The sequence below is a fragment of the Lemur catta genome, chromosome 4, assembly GCF_020740605.2.
Source record: "Lemur catta isolate mLemCat1 chromosome 4, mLemCat1.pri, whole genome shotgun sequence".
In the NCBI taxonomy this organism is placed as follows: domain Eukaryota; kingdom Metazoa; phylum Chordata; class Mammalia; order Primates; family Lemuridae; genus Lemur; species Lemur catta.
This window is the reverse complement of record NC_059131.1, coordinates 31,249,774-31,271,016: the sequence shown is the minus strand read 5'-3', so window position 1 is coordinate 31,271,016 and position 21,243 is coordinate 31,249,774. Positions and strand designations below refer to the sequence as shown.

At 42.2% G+C, this 21,243-nt stretch overlaps 1 protein-coding gene across 1 annotated transcript; it reads left to right on the top strand.

Annotated features, from left to right (window-relative positions):
• The first annotated feature begins 288 nt into the window (after positions 1-288).
• LOC123636840 (cytochrome c oxidase subunit 7A-related protein, mitochondrial) lies at positions 289-11,879 on the top strand. Its single transcript, XM_045549477.1, has 3 exons — positions 289-436; positions 9,369-9,497; positions 11,009-11,879. The coding sequence occupies exons 1-3, from the start codon at positions 365-367 to the stop codon at positions 11,147-11,149; spliced, it is 342 nt and encodes a 113-aa protein (XP_045405433.1). The 5' UTR covers positions 289-364; the 3' UTR covers positions 11,150-11,879.
• The last annotated feature ends 9,364 nt before the right edge of the window (positions 11,880-21,243 follow it).

Sequence of the window (21,243 nt, the reverse complement as noted above, 5' to 3'; positions counted from 1 at the left end):
CCCACCTTCCCGCAGTGCCTCAGCCTTCGGGCTTAGTCCGTAGGGCGCTTGCGCGTTCCTTAAGGCGTCGTGGCACTGCCCAAATAGAAATGGGGGAAAGACGGAACTTCATATTTTCCAAAGGCCCCACTACAGGGGCTTTCTGTACTTAGAGCTAGTTTTGTATTTTGGGGTCCTGAGAAATCGGCTTCTGGTTCCCTGATGTGGCGTCAGAATACATGTTTTAAATCAGGCAATCTCTGGGCAGCCCAACTCCTGGAGCAGGGTCCTTGCGCTGAGCCTTGGGACCACAATCGAGGAGGCGGGGTCCTTTTCTAGGGCGGTCGCGGAGGCAGCGGACGCGGAAAGTCGGACTCCGACCGTCATGTATTACAAGTTTAGTGGCTTCACGCAGAAGTTGGTGGGAACATGGGCTTCGGACGCCTATAGTCCGCAGGTACGGGTCGCGCCGTGCCAGCTTGGACAGGAGGAGTGGCTGCCCGAGCTCCCGCGCCAGGCAGTCGCGGCGTTGGAGCCCGGAGAGGCTTCTGCCTGCAGTTCGGTTCGTTTCGGTTCGCCTCGCACTTCCCGCCGCCTCTCCACACCAGCTCGCTGTGGTCATTGAGACTCCTCTTTGTGTAGTTTCTCTCCTGCCGGGACTGGCTCATTATGGAAGTTCTGTCTGTCTGCAGGGGTCAAGGTGACCCCCGGGATCGTTGCTTGTCTAAGAGGCATGGCTCGTGGGGTCCAGAAAGTGACCCATCTTGAGTCCGAGGTTTGGCTCTTTCCCTCTTTCTTTGAAGAGGTCTGGCTCTCGGCCTTTCCAACGTCCCTTTGTCACCCCATGCCACAGTCCAAAAGTCAACCTCACCTAAGCATGAGATTGGAGAGCGGGGATGACGGCACCTGCGGAAGTCATTGGGTGGGAGGGACTGTATGACCCGGATTGGGAGACTTAACGGGTTCCTTCATATGTCCGCGAAGCCTGGAAGTTACCTGCAACAAGATTACACTTTCCCAACTGTAAAATGGTTGACAGATGCCTATTATTTGGGTGCTCTGAAAAGTATTCCGATTTCACTCAGATTCTACCAATTGGAGTTTTTTTTTTTTTCTTTTTTCTTTTTTTTTCTTTTTTATTTCACCATATTATGAGGGTACAAATGTTTAGGTTACGTATGTTGCCCTTGCCCCACCCGAGTCAGAGCTTCAAGCGTGTCCATCCCCCACATGGTGCACACTGCACCCATTAGGTGTGTATATACCCATCCCCTTCTTCCCCCTCCCATCTGCCCAGCACCCGGTGAATGTTATTACTATATGTGCACTTAAGTGTTGATCAGTTAAAACCAATTTGATGATGAGTACATGTGGTGCTTATTTTTCCATTCTTGGGATACTTCACTTAGTAGAATGGGTTCCAGCTCTATCCAGGATAATACAAGAGGTGCTGTATCACCGTTGGTTTTTTGTGGCTGAATAGAACTCCATGGTATACAATCTCTAGCTTGTGTGTTGTAAAGATGGGGGGATCTTAGAGCCCCAGAAGGATTTGGGCTCAAAACCTGGCTTTTGCTGCCTTAATTGTGTGACCTTGGCCGAGTTAATTTATTGTGAGCTTAGTTTCATTCAGGGCAGCTTTAGTACAGATTAAATGAGGTGTGTGTCAAGCGATTAGCAGTTTTGGCAGGTGGTTGGTTCTGGTGAGTGTTAGTTATTCTCTACAAGCTGGGTGTGAGGTAACATCGTATATATCTCTCATCCTCACAGAGTAGTGTGGGCAGGGTCAATAAGATGCAGTTGGACTAGAATAGTAAGCGGCCCAGGTGGGCTCCATTATCGTCTCCATTTTCTGTGGGACACGGCAGCTTGCTCAAGGGGAAGATGTTTAAGAATGATTTCAATCTAGGATAAGAAGGGCAAGTTTTTTTCAGGTGTGGGGATGGGGAAGAAGAATTTAGGATTTGTAAGTGTTGAGCTTGTGTTGATATGTCGTGCCTAGTAGCAGCTGGGTTTTAGATACGGAGTTTAATAGAGAGATGTGGTCATCTTCAGCCCGTTTGTGGTGGTGGAGTCTGGTGGAGAGATCATGCAGGGAGTATATAGGAAAGAAATGTGGGACGATAATTAGTTTACAGAAACATGAAGGGAGGGTGGAGAAGGAAAATTTATCAAAAGAATAGTCCAGGATTAGAAGGGAAACCAGCGTGGTGTCACTGAAACCAAATTGTTTATGAGTTGTAAGGAAGGAATTGAAGGAATCATCAGCAGTGTTACAGTAATTTCTTTTACAGGTTATGTGGAAAAACAGCCATTTCTATAATATCTGCTTCTATACACTTTATTTTTCAGTGCATGGATCTTAAATGTTACGGTTTGTTGAGTTTTGAAAAACACATGCATTGTGTGACCCCTCCTTCTGTCAGTATATAGAACATTACATCATCCCTAGGAAGTTCCCCTCCTACCCTGTCAATCCCTATCCACCTTCCTCTACTGACTTCTGTCACTGTAGATAGTTTTGCCTATTTTTGAGCTTCATGCAAATGAAACCACACAGTGTGTACTCTTCTGTGTAAAGCTTATTTTTCTAAATATAGTATTTTTGAGGTTCATCCATGATACCTGTACCCATAGTCCCTTTTATTGCTGTAGGGTTTAATTGTATGATTATATCACAATTTATTCTGGTGGTGGTTGTAGATGTTTTTTTATTAGAGCTTTAGCATAATCTAGGTTTTGTTGTCTAGTAAGGAAAAAATAAAATTTTGGACGAAAAATTGACATATTGGAATAAAACTGGCACTTAGAGATTACCTTGACATGTGTTTGATATAGACAGGGCTTTCAGATTTCTAGCACCTTTTGGATTGTGTTTCTCTTGAGAATTCAAACTTATTAATTACTTAAAGATTGCTTAAGTTATGTTGAAGTGATACTGTGTGGGCTTTATATGAATTGTAAATTTCAGAGACCTTGTGACAGGCACCCTCTCAACTAGGTGCTTTGACTTTCATATTAATAATTAGGAGTACTTCAACTTTTCCTTTCTTGGAAACATTAGCACACTGTAAAATGAAGATGTTTGTCACTTTCAGTATTAAGTGAATAACCTAACATGCATTAAATACCTAATATGGAAAAGCTAGTTCTGTAATAATAGAACAGGTAGAGATTTATAAGTCAGCTTGATGGCAAATAGTTGTTTGGAGGGTATTTTCCAGTGGTTGATTGAAAAGAATTTTTCTAACCTTTCTGTGTCCTGTATCAAATAAAATTGAGGCCAATAAGCACATGAAAAGATGCTTACCAGACTGGGTGAGGTGGCTCATGCCTGTAATCCTACCACCCTGGGAGGCTGAGGCAGGAGGATTGCTTGAGCTCAGGAGTTAAAGACCAGCCTGAGCAAGAGTGAGATCCTGTCTCTAACTAAAAATAGAAATATTAGCTGGTCGTCGTCATGTGCGCCTGTAGTCTCAGCCACTTGGGAGGCTGAGGCAGGAGGATCACTTGAGCTCAGGAGTTGGAGATTGCAGTGAGTTATGATGATGCCACTGTATTCTACCCAGGGCAACAGAGCGAGATTCTGTCTCAAAGAAAAAAAGATGCTTATCATCGGCCGGGCTAAGGTGGCTCACGCCTGTAATCCTAGCACTCTGGGAGGCGGAGGTGGGAGGATCGCTCAAGGTCAGGAGTTCAAGACCAGCCTGAGCAAGAGCGAGACCCTGTCTCTACTAAAAATAGAAAAATTAGCCGGGCATGGTGGTGCATGCCTGTAGTCCCGGTGACTCAGGAGGCTGAGGCAGTAGGATCGCTTGAACCCAGGAGTTTGAGGTTGCTATGAGCTAGGCTGATGCCACGGCACTCTAGCCCGGGCAACAGAGTGAGACTGTCTCAAAAAAAAAAAAAAGATGCTTATCATCTTTAGTCATTAGGGAAAAGCAAATCAAAACTACAGTGAGATACCATTTCACATCTGCCAGAATGCCTATACTCAAAAAGACAAGTATTGGTGAAAATGTAGAGAAACTGGAACCCTATTACGTACGTTTCTGGCGGGAACGCAAAGTGGTGCAGCCACTTCAGAAAACTGTAAGTTTGTTAAAAAGGGAAACATTACTTTACTGTATGATCAGTTCTTCTCCTAGTTAAGATGGCAGAATGATATTCTAGATAAAGGGACCTGTGATATGGAGGAAGTTCATAGGACTGGTGGACAATCATCGAACAGGTTAAGTTTGACTGTGGAGGACGGAGGTAGATCAGGAAGGGCCTAGGATAGTAGGACTTAATTTTGTGAGAAATGAGTACAAAGTTACAGAGCAACTTAATTCAGAAAGCTGTGGTAGAGTTTGTCCTCTCCAGTGAAAAAGATGTTGGAGACCAGGAAGGACTCCAGGATGACAGGCGAATGGGAAGGTGTTGGTGCTTTTCACAGAGACAGGGACTTCCTTCCTAAGTTGGCCTGTGAGTGGATTTTGGACATGTCAGGTGTCAGGTATCAGAGGGACATGGAAGTGATGATATCTAGCTTGCTGTTAGAAATGAATTGAATCATTGTGATTGAAACTGGTTTCCAGTCCTAAATCAGAGTACAAGGAGTCATACATAGGTTTCTGTCATTTAAAAATTAAAATTGTGGGAGATAATTCTGCTCTTTTTCTCCACGCTCCTCCCCAAACCTAAGAGATAGAAGAAATGGAAAACGTTTGGGCAGTCGATCAAGTTTGGAGGTAGGAGAGTCAATATTAAAAAGTAAAGTCTGGGCCGGGCACGGTGGCTCACACCTGTAATCCTAGCCCTCTGGGAGGCCGAGGCGGGTGGATCGCTCGAGGTCAAGAATTCGAGACCAGCCTGAGCGAGACCTCGTCTCTACTAAAAATAGAAATAAAAATTATCTGGACAACTAAAAATATATATAGAAAAAAATTAGCCGGGCATGGTGGCGCATGCCTGTAGTCCCAGCTACTCGGGAGGCTGAGGCAGTAGGATCGCTTAAGCCCAGGAGTTTGAGGTTGCTGTGAGTTAGGCTGACGCCACGGCACTCACTCTAGCCTGGGCAACAAAGTGAGACTCTGTCTCAAAAAAAAAAAAAAAAAAGTAAAGTCTGTGATTTTTACTTGATCTATGGTCCACTTCTTTTAGGAACAGTTTTCAGTTGTTTTCTCCTTGCTTTGGGAAGTTTGGAGTCTCTGCCATCACGTGCTGATTTATATAACTTTGGTTCAAGTCTACATTGTGTTCAAGCTATAGCCTTCCTTAGCTTATTTGTATGTTCAACAAATATTTACTGAATGTGCTCTCTTTGCCAGTTGCTTTTCTAAATCTTGGGGAATAAGAGCAGCAAACAAAACATGCCAAAATCCTGTGCTCATGGGGCTTCTATTCTAGTTGGGGGAGACACAGTAAACAAAGTAGAATATAGATGGTATATGTATAGATGCTATATATAGTGTTAGATAGTAATAAGTGCTATGGAGAAAAATAAGGCAGGAAAGGGGAATAGGTTGTTAGGAGGGTAAGGGGGAGGACATGCATTTTTAAAAAGGGTGGTTAGAAAAGTCTCACTGAGAAGGTGACATGGACAAAGACCTGACAAAGGTAAGAAAGAGTGCAAGCCATGTGGATACCTGGAGAAGAGCATTCTAGGCAGAGGAAGCATGCCTGTGCCTGGGAGGTTTAAGGAGCTAGTTCAGTGGGGTGGGGAGGAGGGAATGAAATAAGGAGGGCGAAGAAGGGGATGCATCTAGTAGAACCCTGAGAGCCAGTGTAAGAACTTTGGGTGTTGCTTGGTGAGATAGGAGGCTGTTGGGAGGGTTTGAGCTGAGCTGCAGCATCCTCTGTTTTAATACAATCACTGATTGTTGCGTTAAGAGTAGACTGCAGGGCAGCAAGAAAGGGTGGAAGTGGGGAGACCAGCTAGGAGGGCTGTTGTAAAAATCCAGGGGCTTGGGCTAGAGTGCGGATTGGTGGAGACAGGCGAAAAGTGGTCAAATTCTGAATATATTTTGAAGGTAGAGCCAAAAGGATTTGCAGTGTGTGTGTGTGTGAGAGGTGTCAAGAATCATTCCAAGGTTTGGCCTGAGTACCTTGAAGGATGACATTGTAATTTATTGAGATGGGGAGGAACATATCTGAGGCTCACAATTCTGGGTTGGGGCTGCTACAGTCCTGGAATAGGCACAGGTGAAAGGGATTTATTCTGGATCGCTTCCTATAAATAAAGCTTCTTGGTCCAGTCCACTCTTGAGAAACCTAGTGCTGGTGATCTAGTGGCTTTGAAACATTGGAATGTTGACCACCTGTAAATTGTTCAGAGGTTTACCACATTAACTGCCATGGGAGTTACATTTAACTCACACTAATTTTGAGCCCAGGGCCTCGTGCCTCGTGAAGCATATGTAACACACATATCTCCTTACCTCGGGAGCCGTGTGGTGCACAGCCAGCGCATGCTGCCATGCTGCAGCATACATGTTACACGATGGGTGGCCCCCTGTGCAAAACCCTGCAGTTGGTTCTTGAAAATCTTACTTGTTGATACTCTTATTGTTACAATTAATATTGACAATTTATTTGCATATAACACAGAAAACAGTAAAAAATAACAAATTGTTCGTTAAATTAGAAAGGATCGTTTTGTTTTTGAAGTTTTTATTCTATTTTCATAATAAAACACTGTGGCCCCACAGAAAAAAAATTCTTCTTGTGTGGCAGTCTGTGTGTTAATGATGGGTAGGTGAAGTACATCACCACGGTATTCATTCCCTTTACCTGTGGGGCCAAGACAGCTGAATTATTGATAGTATGTATTGATAGTATGGGGTACCACAAACATGTGAATTTGACTGTTATGGAATCTCTGAGCTTTGTTTTAATTATCTATAATATGGGCTGATAATACTTCATTTACAGAGTTGTGAAGAGTCAACTTGACAGTTAAGGATACTGTAGGAATCTGAAAAAAATGATTATTAGAAACAAAAAAAGAATGTAGGATTTTAGACTAACTATAAAATTACTAAAATAAGCATATAAAAGATTGGAGAATATACAATTCATAATAATTGATGGAATTAGGTAACGAGATAGGTAACTTTAAATTCTGTATTCTAAACTGTCACAATATTGTAAATGGACACATGGGATTATTTAAAACCGTTAAGATGGTTGATACTCCTGTTTTCAGATGATACTGTTCAGAAACTTGGCTGTAGTTTTGAATCACTGGATGGGTCAACACAAAACAGTTAGGTTTAATTCCTTCTAAAAATACCCCCATTAGTCCTGTCAGAACATGAATTTACTTTCAAACCAATTTTGGAGATGCTTGGTAGAAAGGGTTTTTTAAATTTTTGCATTCAAGGGGAATGATCATTGTAAGGAGAAAATACAGTGAGCTCCCAGAATGATGTAAAGGAGTATCTAACATTCTCCAGTTCAAGTAGAGGTCCTTATTATCTCTGTAGTAGGGCCTCTCTGACGCCCTGTCTCTGTTTTGAGTGTTATATTACTAAATGCAGGCCAACATCTTACCAAACTTTCTCTTTAGATGGTTTGTTGTTTTTAAGCAACAGTTGATGGGAAGGTGGGATGTGAGTAGTGGAATACTTAAAAGGGCTCTGGACTTTAGAGAGGCTTGAATTTTAAAAGTTTGTTTTATCTTTTCTGATATGATCTTAGGCAAGGTACCTTCTCTGATCCAGTTTTCTCCTGTAAAATGGGAACAGTAGTATCTCTCTAGAGTTGCTGTCAGGTCTAAATGAGGTAATGCATGGCAAATGCTGAGCATGATGCTGAGCACATAACAAGGGCTAGATAGATATTAGCTGCAGTTATTCTATAACATTAGTATCTGTGTTGGCAGAGATTGTGGCAGTCTTATACGTTGTGTATTTCTAGTACAGAGTGCTCTGTAATATATGTTGAATGAGTGAATACATTACAGAGAACAGACTGTGGTTCATTCTCATTTACTGGACTGTGTCAGAAGAAACAGAAGCCAAGTTTACTTTAATATTTTTTTGTTGCCCCTTTGATCCTAATGCCTACCTGGTGGGAGTAACACTGAGGTTTTCAATATCTGATCTTTAGAGTAGGCCTTGTCAATTATAATTTAGGTTTCTTTGAGAGACAAGAATTAGGAGACTGATAACTATATTAATTTGGGCAAGAGGTTTCCTTTTTTGTCTGTAAGGTGAAGAGACTGGGATTGAACTCTGCTTTCCAACTTTAAAACTTTATTTTTCCTAGTTAGAATTTAATATACAAGGATGATTTTATTGGTTTGTAACTCTTAGCTCCTTATTTTAATCTGCAGGTTATTTTGGAGAACCATCTATTATATTTGTCACTGTAGGTTTACTCCTTCAGAAGAAAAACCAGAGTTCCTCTTAGGTTCTTCTTTTTTTAAACAGCTTTATTGAGATACATTTGCATACCATACAATTTGCCCAAGTAAAGTGTACAATTTAGTAGTTTCTAGTGTATTCACAGATATGTGCAACCCTCACCACTGTTAATTTTAGAGCATTTTCATCACTCCAAAAGGAAACCTACACCTTCAGCTCTTATCGCCTATTCCCCACCCCATCCCTGAGCAACCACGAATCTACCTTCTGTCTCTAGAGTTCCCTATTCTGGACTTTCCTATGAATGGATTCATACATGTGGTCTTTTGTGACTGGCTACTTTCACTTGCATAATGTTTTAAAGGCTTATCCATGTTGTGTAGTTTGTGTCGGTACTTCCTTCCATCCCCTCTCCCTCTTATTTTTACTATATATGTTTTTAACTTACAGGTTTGTTTATGCTGGAAAGTTCAGTTACTTTATAATTTTTTTGTTTTGTTTTCTGGTCCTGGAAGACAAGTGTTTTTTTGTTTTTGTGTATGTTTTTTTTTAAACCATTACAGGCTTCCAGATTGAGATATTTCTTTACTGTGTCTGGAAAAGTTTCTGAAGTTCGCCTTAGGGTTAGACATTCTATATTAGTACATTAGCTCATCCAGAAGAGAAAAGGGATAGGCAAGTCCCCTATGAAATTTAATCAAAAGTTCCTAGCAGATTATAAATGTTTTATTGGTTTGATAAGAAGATAGACACAATAGGCATTTCTGGAAGCTCAGATTGGGCCTTTGTTTTTGTTGTTTCTACCCCCACAACCCCAATCTCAATGGCAGGGAGTTCTTGACAGGGTTTGCTCTGGGCACGTGGACTGGGGTGTTTTATGAAAAGTTTGAAGATCAACTAAAGGCGTTGTAATGCAGAGTTGGGGAGACTTTCCTTCTCTTGTGTGTGAATGGTTGCCTCCAATATTTCAGACAGCCTGCACCCTGAAAGCTTTGTTCAGACATACTTCCAATTTGCCATTTTCCTTTTTTTCTACAGGGATTAAAGCCTGTGGTTTCCACAGAAGCACCACCTATCATATTTGCCACACCAACTAAACTGACCTCCGATTCTGCGTATGATTATGCTGGGAAAAACAAAGTTCCAGAGCTGCAGAAGTTTTTCCAGGTGAGGGAAGATACTCCAGGACAGAGAAGCCTGTGAAATAAATAGGCTTAAAAAATCCCTTATGAAACTGAGTCTTTTTTTTTTCATTTTGAGGCAGAGTCTTGCTCTGTCACCCTCACTAGAGTATAGTAGCGTCTTCATAGCTCACTGCAACCTCAAACTCCTAGGCTAATGCGATCCTCCTGCTTCAGCTTTCCTAGTAGCTGGGACTACAGGAGCTCACCACTGCACCTGGCTAACTTCTTCTATTTTTAGTAGAGACGGGGGTCTTGCCCTTGCTCTTGCCTAGACTGGTCTCGAACTCCTGAGCTCAAGTGATCCTTGCGCCTCCGCCTCCCAGAGTGCTAGGATTACAGGTGTGAGCCAACATGCCTGGCCGAAACTGAGTTTTAATCTAGTTTATTACTTAACCTCTTCCTTTTTCTTTACATAGAATTCCCTTGATTTTAGTTTGAGCTGTAAACTAATAGAATTTTATATGGGTAGATACTGATAAAAGAGGGAAAGGTGTTAATGTCCTCATCAGTATTTAAGGGTATGCAGATTGCATATATAGCTTTTTCCATGAAACCATTGCATGGGAAGAAGCAGTAGCATGTTTAATGACAGTGACTATTCTAATTGTTTTGTGCTTGTTTGATATTAAAATTTACTGAGCTGTTGCTGGAAGTAGAGGAGGCACTGTTTGTTTGCTGATCCATAGAAGCCAGAATTGGAATTTAAAAATTATTAACGTTAATCTACCTATAAAGTATTGAAAAGTTAGTGACCTGACCAAATCTCAGGTGCCATGGGAGTGGAAGTGCCTGCTGCTGCTATTGCCCCAGGTAGCTTGTCCCTGAAAAATATGCCCAGATTCAGGTTTGTCTTGGGAATAGAACACTTGTGTTTTGATCAGTTTAGAACCTTTTTATCTGATAAGTAACATTTGAGAGGGCGTTTGGAGTCTTTAAGATGGAGTAGAGAGGGATTTTGGAGACAGAAAAATAATGAATTAAACATTTTATGGAGTCTGGTTATTATTAAATGGGGGTTTAACAGTTTGAGGGAAAGAAGGCATTTGAATACAAAATGGACTTGAACCTGTTAATTGAACTGATGTGCTCCAACTTCGTGCACTCATGATCAGAAGCCAAACTAAATGTAAAAATAAATGGAGAACATTTCTTGTGCTTGTACTTCTGTTTAGCTGCTGATTACCTTTTCCTTTTAAAAAATTCACCGGTGCCCCTTTCCTAGTTAAGCAGGATATGTGATAAATGCCTTAGAAAGTTGGAATTTGTGTTCTGCATGCTCCCTGAGGCTGCATTGTGAAGATGACTTTGGATTTACAAGCTTCAGCTATAAGAAAATATACTAGTGTTTCAGTTAGCATTCTGATGGATTAGGGCTTTTTCCATTGTGATGCGTTGATGAATTAGTTGCAAAGTAGACAAATGTGTTCTTTGTTAGCCTGAAATTGTAAAATCTTTTTCTTATCAACTATGCCCTTGTTAATTCTCGCTTTCAAGAAATCCGACGGTGTGCCTATCCACCTGAAACGAGGCCTGCCTGACCAAATGCTTTACCGGACCACCATGGCGCTGACTGTGGGAGGGACCATCTACTGCCTGATTGCCCTCTACATGGCTTCACAACCCAAAAACAAATGAGTTAGGCTGAAGAGGACTGGTTTGCTTTTTGGCATAAACCCTTTGAATTTCCATTTTCATTGTTTCTGTGAAATTTATTTCTTTTTTACTTGGATGGCCTGGCCGACTTAATGTTTTTGCAAGAAAAACAAAGATATGAAGATAATATTTTGGTATGTTTATGAAATGTATATGGCTTGTCAGAGCTCATTTGACAGTTAAAATTATTGTTTTAAGAAATGACACTACGTTCCTGTGTTTGTGCTCTTGATTTCCCTGGAGGTTCTGGATGAAGGTTGCATATGGGCTCGTTAACATCTGTCTGTGCTGAGGAACTCGGGGACTTAGGGTTGCATTTTTGAACATGGGGTGCAGAAGCCTTTCTGAATTTGGATGTGACTGAGGAAGGAAGACAGACACCAAGGCCAGGTGCATGAAATGGGGGGTTCGAGTTAGTAGTCACCTTGGGGATTTTTCCATTTTGCAGTAAAATGTTAATAGAAATTATTTGTCAGGCAGTTCGTTTCAAAGGGTTATTTGCCTCATCTCACATCTTTAGTGAAATTTTCTGTGTAATTGTTGTGTATTTATTCCACCATGGGAACAGAGAACACCTGTTTAGTGTTGCACTTTAGACTGCTGTCTGTTTTGTTAATGCGGCTGTGCCACAAATTCTCCTTTGTCTTTTAAAAATGTTATGGCTTTAAATTATGATTTATTTTGACTGTGGAATAAATACATGAATGAAAAATTTCAAGTTTGAAGTTTTTTTTAAATTAAATGAACTTTCAGAATAATTTCAGAACACTAGAAGCATCTTAAACCTGAGTCTGTCTAATTTCTTTCTTTCTAATTAGGCACCAGATAATCTTTACAAGATTGTTCCTCAATGTGAAGTAACAGGAGCCTAGTAGCATGTTGATGATTACCATATATATATATATTATTTATTTATTTATTTTTGAGATGGTTTTGCTCTGTTGCCCAGGCTGGAGTGCGGCGGAACGATCATAGCTCACTGCAGCCCTGAACTCCTGGGCTCAAGCAATCCTTCTGTCTCAGCCTCGTGAGTAGCTGAGACTACAGGCACATGCTACCACACCTGGCTAATTTGAAAAATTTTTTTGTAGAAACCAGGTCTCGCTATGTTGCTCAGGCTGGTCTCAAACTCCTGGCCTCAAGCAATCCTCCCACCTCAGCCTCCCAAAGTGCTGGGATCACAGGTGTGAGCCACTGTGCCCTGCCCATATGGTTCTTTATTAGAAACCTGCTTGCCCCTTAGTGAATTGTGCCTGTAAGGGACAATTTAGACACTAATTTCCTATGCTGTCATGATTGGTAGGCTTCACTTATATTAATGCTGAAAAAAGGTGGAATTTTATTATATATAAATTTATTATTATATATATATGGTCTGAATCTTGTAATCTAAATTTTATTCTTCTTTTTATTTTGAAAAATTTCAAACTATAGAAAAACTGTTAAGAATAGTACAATATGGCCGGGTGCGGTGGCTCATGCCTGTAATCCTAATACTCTGGGAGGCTGAGGCGGGTGGATTGCTCGAGGTCAGGAGTTCGAGACCAGCCTGAGCAAAAGCGAGACCCCATCTCTACTAAAAATAGAAATAAATTATCTGGCCAACTAAAAATATATATAGAAAAAATTAGCCGGGCATGGTGGCGCATGCCTGTAGTCCCAGCTACTGGGGAGGCTGAGGCAGTAGGATCGCTTAAGCCCAGGAGTTTGAGGTTGCTGTGAGCTAGGCTGACGCCAGGGCACTCACTCTAGCCTGGGCAACAGAGTGAGACTCTGTCTCAAAAAAAAAAAAAAGAATAGTGCAATATACACCTGTACTTAGATCACTGGTTATCAATATATTGCCACCTTTGTTTGCATTTTTTTGTTCTTACACACATGGGCACCCACAATGCATATACATGGTTTTTGCTGAATCTTTTTTTAAGATTAAGTTATGGAATTATGAATCAGCCATAAATACTTTAGCAGGTATCACCTAAGTTATGTTCCTTCGTAACCGTAATACAGTTGTCAAACTCAATAAAGTTAATGTTGATAACACTACTACCGTCTAATATACAGTCTATTTTTAAATTTCCCCAGGTGTCCCAATAACGTGTCCTTTAGAGTTGTGTTGTTTTTTGGAGACAGGGTCTTGCTGGGTCACCCAGGCTAGAGTGCAGTGGTGGGATCGTAACTTACTGCAGCCCTGAACACCTGGGCTCAAGTGATCCTCCCACCTCAGCCTCCTATAGCTGAGTTTTTTTAAATAATAGCTTTATTGGGATGTAATTCACACATCAGACAGTTCATCTAAAGTTTGCAATTCATTGATATTTACAGTTGTGCAACCCTTACCACAATCATTTTTAGAACATTTTTATCACCCTAAAAAGAAACCTATAAGCAATCACTTCCTTTCCCCGCTCCCAGCCACCCCACCTCCCAGCCATTGGCAAGTGCTCATCTAGTTTTCATCTCTGGATTTGCCCTTTCTGGATGTTTTGTATAAATTTAATCATACAATATGTGATGTATATGACTGGCTTCTCTCATATTATTTTTGAGGTTCATCCTTTTGATGGCTGAATCATATTTCGATATACAACATTTTGTTCACTCATCTTTTGATAGACATTTGAGTTATTTCCATTTTTGGGCTGTTATGAATAATGCTGCTATGAATAATAGTGAACAATTTTTCTGTGCACATTTCTCTTGGGTATACACCTAGGAGTGGAATTGCTGGGTCATATGGTAACTCTGTGTTTAACTTTTTGGGGAATGGCCAGACCTGTCTCCAACTGAGCTTTACCATTTACTTTCCCACCAGCAGTTATAGTTGGTTTTTGTTTTTGTTTTGGGTCCACGATCCAGTTAAGGATCATACATTACATTTAAATGTCATGTCTCTTAGCCTCCTTTTATCCAGAACAGTCCCCAGTGCCCTTCTTGATACTGACCTATTTGAAGAGTCCAGGCAAGTTGTTTTGTAGGACATCGCTCAACTTGGATTTGTCTGAGTGTCTCATTATTGGTTTCAGGTTAAACATTTTTGTCAGGAATCCTTCCTGGATGATGTGGTGTCCTCATCTATGAAAGGTTCCTCATCAAGGTAGCATTTGATACCAGTTTGTCCCATTATTGGTGATTTACAATTAGATAATTTAGTTAAGATGTTACTTGCCAGATTTCTTCTTTGTGAAGATACCCTGTGCCCTTTGTAATTAATAAGCACTCTGAGGGGTGATATTTGAGACTGTTAATAACCTGTCCTCAACAGTCCTGCACTCAGTGTTAGTGTTCACTGGTGATTCTTGACTGAATTATTTACTACTAAGGTGGTTGTGAAAAAGTGATTTTTTTCAACTGTCATTCCTTCCACGTTGTTGACATTGTTCTGTGAAGATGGGCATCCCCTTTGAAAAAATTTTACTGTAATTTCCTTATTCAATGTGTAATAATCATCTCTACCATTATTCATTTTGATGCCCAAATGAAGCCCAAATTTGACTTCAGTGTTCTACTGACATGCCCCTAGCAGTCTTTGAGCATCTCCCTACTTTCTGACAGACAGGATGCTCACTCCAGGTTCCTCTGTTTACTTTCAGGTATTGTCTATGAATCTAGGTAGATGCATTTTCCTCGTCTGTCTGTTTTATTTTTGCCTAACTGGTATTTTCCAAAACTCACTTGTAGCTTAGAGATTGTTCTCTGCCTCATTGTTTTTGCATTGTATTCCATTTTATGATGCATCATAGTTTAAGTAGTCTCTTTTTGATGACTAGTTTTAAATTTTTTGCTTTTATAAATACTGCTTTAATGCATAAACTTCTTTAGATGTCATTTTACATGTTGTTGAATATATTTGTAGGATCATCTCTAGAAGTGGGGCCTAATAAGGCCAAGAGGATGTGTATTCCAATTTCCATAGCTGTTCCTCACTAAGAGATACAGTGCTGGTTTGCGTTCCTATTTAGCAGTGTTGGGAGGGCTTGTTCCTCCTCACCTTTGCCAACAGAATGTATTATTACAATTTGATCTTTGCCAATCTGGTAAGTAATAAAAATTATTTGTGGTTTAAATTGCCTTTCTATTGTAAGTAGTTATGTTGAATATCTTTTTTTAAAAATTTATTTTTCTGTATTTTTAAAAATAAGTTATATATCTTTTTGGTGAACTGTCCATTCATCTACTTTGTCCACTTATTTCCAGGGTACTTTTTGATAAGGCTTATATATAAATGTCATTGGTCCAGTGGGCTGATTTCTTCAAGTCCCAGAAATTCAGTAAAACCAGCTGATGCAGAAAGGGGGATTTTCCAGAACCTGAGTGAAGCTGGGGCCTCATAAGGGTTATGTTTAGGACCAAGGTGGTTGTCTTTTCTGTCACTCTCTTGGCTGTGCAGCTGTTTAATTCTCTGTTTCTGTAGACCAGCTTTCTGTGTTTCTCATTGCACATGGGTTATAGATGGTTGTCCAGCTACTGGCAGCCAGCCCTAAATTCCAGGAGAGAGAATGCTATTGGCCCATTTTGGGTCAGGTGTTCCCCACTGGCCAGTCAACTGTTTGGTGCCAGGCTCTGGGGGCAGATGCAGTGAAGGAGCCCATGCTGTCCTGTTCTTGGATCTTAACTGACAGTTGAGAGCCTTTCGTTTTATTCTCAGAGTTAGGATTATTCCTAAGCACATTACTTTGAACCTTTGCCTGGTTGGTTTGTTTACTCAGAGAGTGACCATCCTCCCTCTCATGGGTTTGGCTCGTGTCGATGCTGTGTGGATGAAATGCTGTTAACAGAGGGGCAGTCACTCTTTGCCTGCTCCAGGTCAGCAGTGTGGGTTCATGTAACTGAAGTTCATGAAGACTGCATGGGGTACCTGGACAAGGATAGTTTAAAGGAATTGAGTTTTAAATCCTCAGCTTCCGTTACACTTCCTAAAATTGAGGTGCTGGAGAAAACATCTGGCTTAAGCGGGAGCTTTATGATGTTCTTGCACTCTGCGAAAGGAAGGCACACCCTCAGCCATTCCGGTCAGGCTGGCTGTGTTGCCACAGAGTGTAAAAACCATCTGGGGCACCATAGGGATAACTGCAAGTATTGGTAATAGTGAGGAAGTATGTGACTCTAATGACTGGGTAACAAATCCTTTAGCAAGTTAGAAGTTTTGTGAGTCCTTGCTTTTAACAAAATTGGGGGAGGAAGCAACTGAGTTGTCAGTTGATCATTAAGAAATAATTGTGATAATAGGTCACTGCATGACTTTTGGTTATAACTCAAGAATTCAAAGAATTCACTGATGTTCCTATCACAAAACTTCATTCCTTTCTGCTTATTTTTGAAAACAAGGTTTCCTGGTGCTTACATCAGTAAAAATAAAAAATGGATATTGAATTGAATTGGTACTGAAAATGTCTGATTTTAATAGTAAGCAAGATTCATCCATGGAAACCTGAACTACCTCCCTCTGTTCCTCTAATTGAGATGCATTTCTAATACAACTTTTATCATATTTAATAGTTTTCAATATTTATATTCTGTTCTTGTGGTCAAATATGTACTAATAGTAATTGTAATACTGCAATCCAGAATAAAAATATTTCTTTCTTTCTTTTTTTTTTTTTTGAGACAGTCTCACTTTATTGTCTGGGCTAGAGTGCCGTGGCATTAGCCCAGCTCACAGCAACCTCAAACTCTTGGGCCCCAGTGATCCTCCTGCCTCAGCTTCCCGAGTAGCTGGGACTAGAGGCACCAGCCACCACACCCGGCTAATTTTTTGTTTCTATTTTTAGTTGACTGGCTAATTTTTTTTCTATTTTTAGTAGAGATGGGGTCTCACTCTTGCTCAGGCTGGTCTCAAACTCCTGATCTCAAGCTATCCTCCCGCCTCGGCCTTTCAGAGTGCTAGGATTACAGGTGTGAGCTACCGCACCTGGCCAGAATAAAAATATTTCTAACACTTTGAAAGCTTTATGGTCACAGAAAATTTAACCAAACTGAAATTTCAAAATGTTATAGAGAATTATGTATAATCAATAAGAGACTTTTAACCCTAAAGTTACATTACATTGGGGTAAAATTTGGGGGGTATAATTCTAGGTATGGGAATGAAATGGAAATACAAGTTGAAGAAGAAATTTCTGACTGTTCAATAGACATTTGTATTTTCAATAACAAGAAAGTGGGTGTCTAACTGCAGTGGTATTTATATTCCACTGGATACATTTATAAAAGTGATTTAATAGTTTAACCAATAGTTATAATACAACGGAAACTGTACTCTTTGTAACTAGGCTTAAAATGAAAAATTTTAATGTTAAGGTTAAATATGCAAAGGGGTACATATTGATCAAAAAAATTTTTAGGGTACACAAGAGCAAGAAAAGTTGAAAATGGCTACTTTATACTTCTCCTTTTAAAGAAGTACCCACTTATCCCTCTGTTTGTTTTCTCTGTCAGCCAAAGTCCTTTTCAGGGTCTGACTAGCTTTCTCTCTCCTTCTTGGCCCTCGTCCAGTGTGACTTTGGTGGGCAGCTGTCGGTGGCATGGTAAAGGCTGGCATGGCTTTTATAATGGTGGCCAGCTTCCTTTTAATTATATATTTTTTTCTCCCTTTCATGTGTATGGCCCTGGGTAGGCTTTCCTGGCTTGTCTGGTGTTGAGGTTTGTGATTCCTGAGTTGTGTTTTGGATTTTTCTTATGGTTGGAAGCTTTGCAAACCTCTCTCTTTCTGGCCCATTGATCCTCAATAGCTAGAGGTTACACCTGGGACAATGAACATTGATCACTGAGAAATTCTGATACTACATAGTCCCGGTGATTTAATACACTTACTTGACATTTTGACTACATACATCCTAGGCTGGTCACTAATCTAGTGCCACAGACTGCTCATGTTGGTTGAGAAGTGGGGCTCTGTCCATAGTGCCCCTCTTGTCAGGTTCACTGGCTGTCACTCTTGTTTCTCAAGGGCCTCCCTGACCCACGGTCAGCAAGGAGTTCCACGAATCCTTTACTTCTTCTGGACATTTAATTAGTGTGCAAAAGCACACACTTTTAGGTGTGAGGGCCTCAAAGATGAATCAGATACCCTTGCCTTTGGTAAACAAGCCTGATGATTATATTTAAGGAAACTTTTTTAAGAAAATCATTTTTAGGGTCCTTTACAGAGTGCTTCTCAATCTCTTAGGGTTGGTAGACCATATGGCTAAGAAACACTCTTGTTATTGAGGAATTTTGCAGTTATCCGTCACCTGTCCGGATCTGGGAGCTCTGTGTGACTGATGGGGTTTGGCTGCTTTCGAGGTGGCTGCCCCTGGGTGGGCGGGGGTGGAGGGAAGCCTGGCTCTGGGTTCTGTTCTGAGAAATACACGTCATGCCTGTTTGGTGGCAGGTCGGCCCCCTACAGTGTGGAAGGCAGCACCAGCTGACTCGTTAGATGAACAGGAGCAATTGGGGTGGCTCAGCGCCTCTTGAGGTAGGAGAGTGGGACAGATCATTTGCAGTCCCCTCTGTTGTCAGCTGCTGTCACCTACATAAGCTTGAATTAGGAATCCTGACCCCTCTGTGGCTCCAAGGTGCCCAGGGTGCAGTGTGCTGCGGGCTGTGTTGGGATGGGCTTGCTCGGAGTCCAGAGTTGACTGGAGGTCATTTCCAAGAAAGCTGCTGCAAAATACTAATGGAAAATAGGGTCCAAGCAGAATGGCTGGGAATAGCATTCTTTAGATAATATTAATATTTTTTTTCTCAAGTTCTGACACAGTCCTTGGGGACATCATGCCTTCCCTTGCCTTGACATTGTCTGTGATGCTGAGATCTGTCATGGTCACATGGCTGCACCTCAGGGCCAAAGCACAAGTCCTTCATACAACTCAACATGTACTAGCCAGTTTGGAATCTTTGCTAACTCCAAATATCACATTCCCGTGGAAGTCAGCTGAAGGTGCCTCAGGCTGGGAGAAATGGGGTTGCCCCCGAGTCAGGAAGAGTTTTAGGAGGATGCTGAAGTTCATTGCAGTAGGGCCTTGGGACCACTAAAAAGTAAAGTAAAACAAAGTTAGGGATCTGGGTTTTCCAGGGCAGAAGAGGAGAGGTTGAGGCTGTGCAGGCTGGCACCTGGTGCCTGGGTGAAGTGCCAGGACAAGCAGGTGCAGAAGTTGGGGTGGTTCCTAAGGGAATCTCGCCAGGCAGAAGGCTCAGTATTCTCCTAGGGAGAGGGAGAGACGTGGGGAGAGGGCATTCAGGCAGGAGTAGAGCGGAGGAACTGGAGCACAGTCTGCTCCTTTCGGACTCACTTCAGGGTTCTGGCTGTGCCAAGCTCATACTTAAGCCCCTCACAACAGGGGCTACACTCAGGACTGTGGGAAAACCCAAGGATGGAGGCAACTTGGTTGCTCAGCTCAGCCTGGGCCCTTCTTAGAAAGGCCCTGGCACAGGTTATGGAAGAGGCTTCCCGCTAGAGAGGGTGGGAAATGATGTAGGATGTTCCAGAATCTGTTAAAACCTGGCAGGCTCCAAGCCCATCTTCCCCTCCCGTCCTCCCCCCCTGTGTAGGCCACAAAGCCTCCATGTTGTACTGAGCAGACTGATTTGAAATGGAGTTGAAGCTGAATGAGCTGATGTCCACTTAAAGTTCAGTATTGTTTGATTAGAGCCATCCAGAGACTAAACCTGTTCCCAGGAAATTATTCTGACCGAATAATTAAAGTGAATAAAGGTTAGATTTGTGTTTCTGGCTAAATCTGTGTTTCATTCAGCATCCTCAAAACATGAATTCTATTAACCTTTCATGAACCAACATTAAATTGCTTTCAATTAGTTGTCATTGTAATTAATGTTGAGTCACACAGAGGAACCGTTGTTTATCCTTAGTAGCAGTTCTCTTTTCTCCTCTGGAACTGTGTCCTCTTGATTTGGAAATCAAGCAAATGTTGATTTGGAAAATTGGTTTTATAACTTTCAGTGTGTTGTCCTGCCCATCACTCCCTTCGCCGGGACCTGTTTATCCTCTCGTCGGAGAGAACCGAGCCGTGGGAAGTAGGCCGCAAGCGCGGCAGGAGCCACTGGTTGAGTACGCCCTGCTGAGTGTTGGATTGAAACGTGTAACTTGTGAAAAGGTGTCCCCTGGCTGTGAGAGAGAAAGGGAAGGAACGGTTGAGGTGGCTCACGTGGCCAGGCCTCTGGGGAGGCTCTGGGTGCTGAGGGAGGCATGGTCTTCCCGGGTGGGCCTTGTACTGGTTGAGGTGGGGAGCACGCTGCTGTTCACATGCCATAGCTCACTCTGAGCCTTTATGCCTTGGGTGTGAGTGGCTTTGCTCCTGCCAGGGGGTGGCTCCCAAGTTGTCACCTGCGCCTGTCTGCAGCGTCAGTGTCCTGAGAACCAGCACTCCCAGGCTCCCGTCTAGTGGCCATAGCAGAAGGGGTGGGGGGAGCACTCTGGGATAAAGCACCGTGTCCCTGCTGCAGGACTTACCTATGCCTTGTCATCCAGCATATTTTTTCTGTTTTCTCGACTGATTATGGATGGTGACGTGTTACAACCAAGACAGAATCTCTGAGCCAATGCAGGATTCCTTAAGGTGGCACATTTCACCCCAAACCCAGGATGCCAGAGGTGAGATTTGTTTTCTTTGGCTTTAGGTCTAACAGAGGTCAGAGATACTGACTACTTGCCCCATTGTCACCATCAGTAGCCCTTAAAGCAAAATCATTGATTCTGTAATGTGCTGGGCAGCAGAGGCACGGAGCAAGGTGACACTGCTCCTGGCCTTCCGAGCTCACTGAATGATGAACATAATCAGAGTGCGACAGAACCGTCCAGAGGCAGAGCCAGCACCTGGGAAGATGAGGAGTGGTGGCAGGAAGTTCCCAGAGGGGCACTGTTTACATCGTGTATTATGCGAGTAGTGGTTTCCAGAAGACTGCAGTGGGAAGGCCATTTGGTGTGAGGGAAGAGCACGTCCCGATGTGCGAGAGCATCTTGGGTGTGGTTGTGGGGTGGGGGAGAAGAGAGGAAAGGCAGGATCCACGACTAGAGACGGGGAGGCTCAGGCCACCTCCTGAAGAACCTGCCTGGGGCCGGGCCAAAGGCAGCTGGG

What these genes read in the sequence shown, in the direction of transcription:
- LOC123636840 (XM_045549477.1), top strand. Translation starts at nt 365, where the DNA reads ATGTATTACAAGTTTAGTGGCTTCACGCAGAAGTTGGTGGGAACATGG. An exon ending in CGGACGCCTATAGTCCGCAG is followed by an intron (nt 437 to 9,368) that starts GTACGGGTCGCG and finishes TTTTTTCTACAG; the next exon opens with GGATTAAAGCCTGTGGTTTC. An exon ending in AGCTGCAGAAGTTTTTCCAG is followed by an intron (nt 9,498 to 11,008) that starts GTGAGGGAAGAT and finishes CTCGCTTTCAAG; the next exon opens with AAATCCGACGGTGTGCCTAT.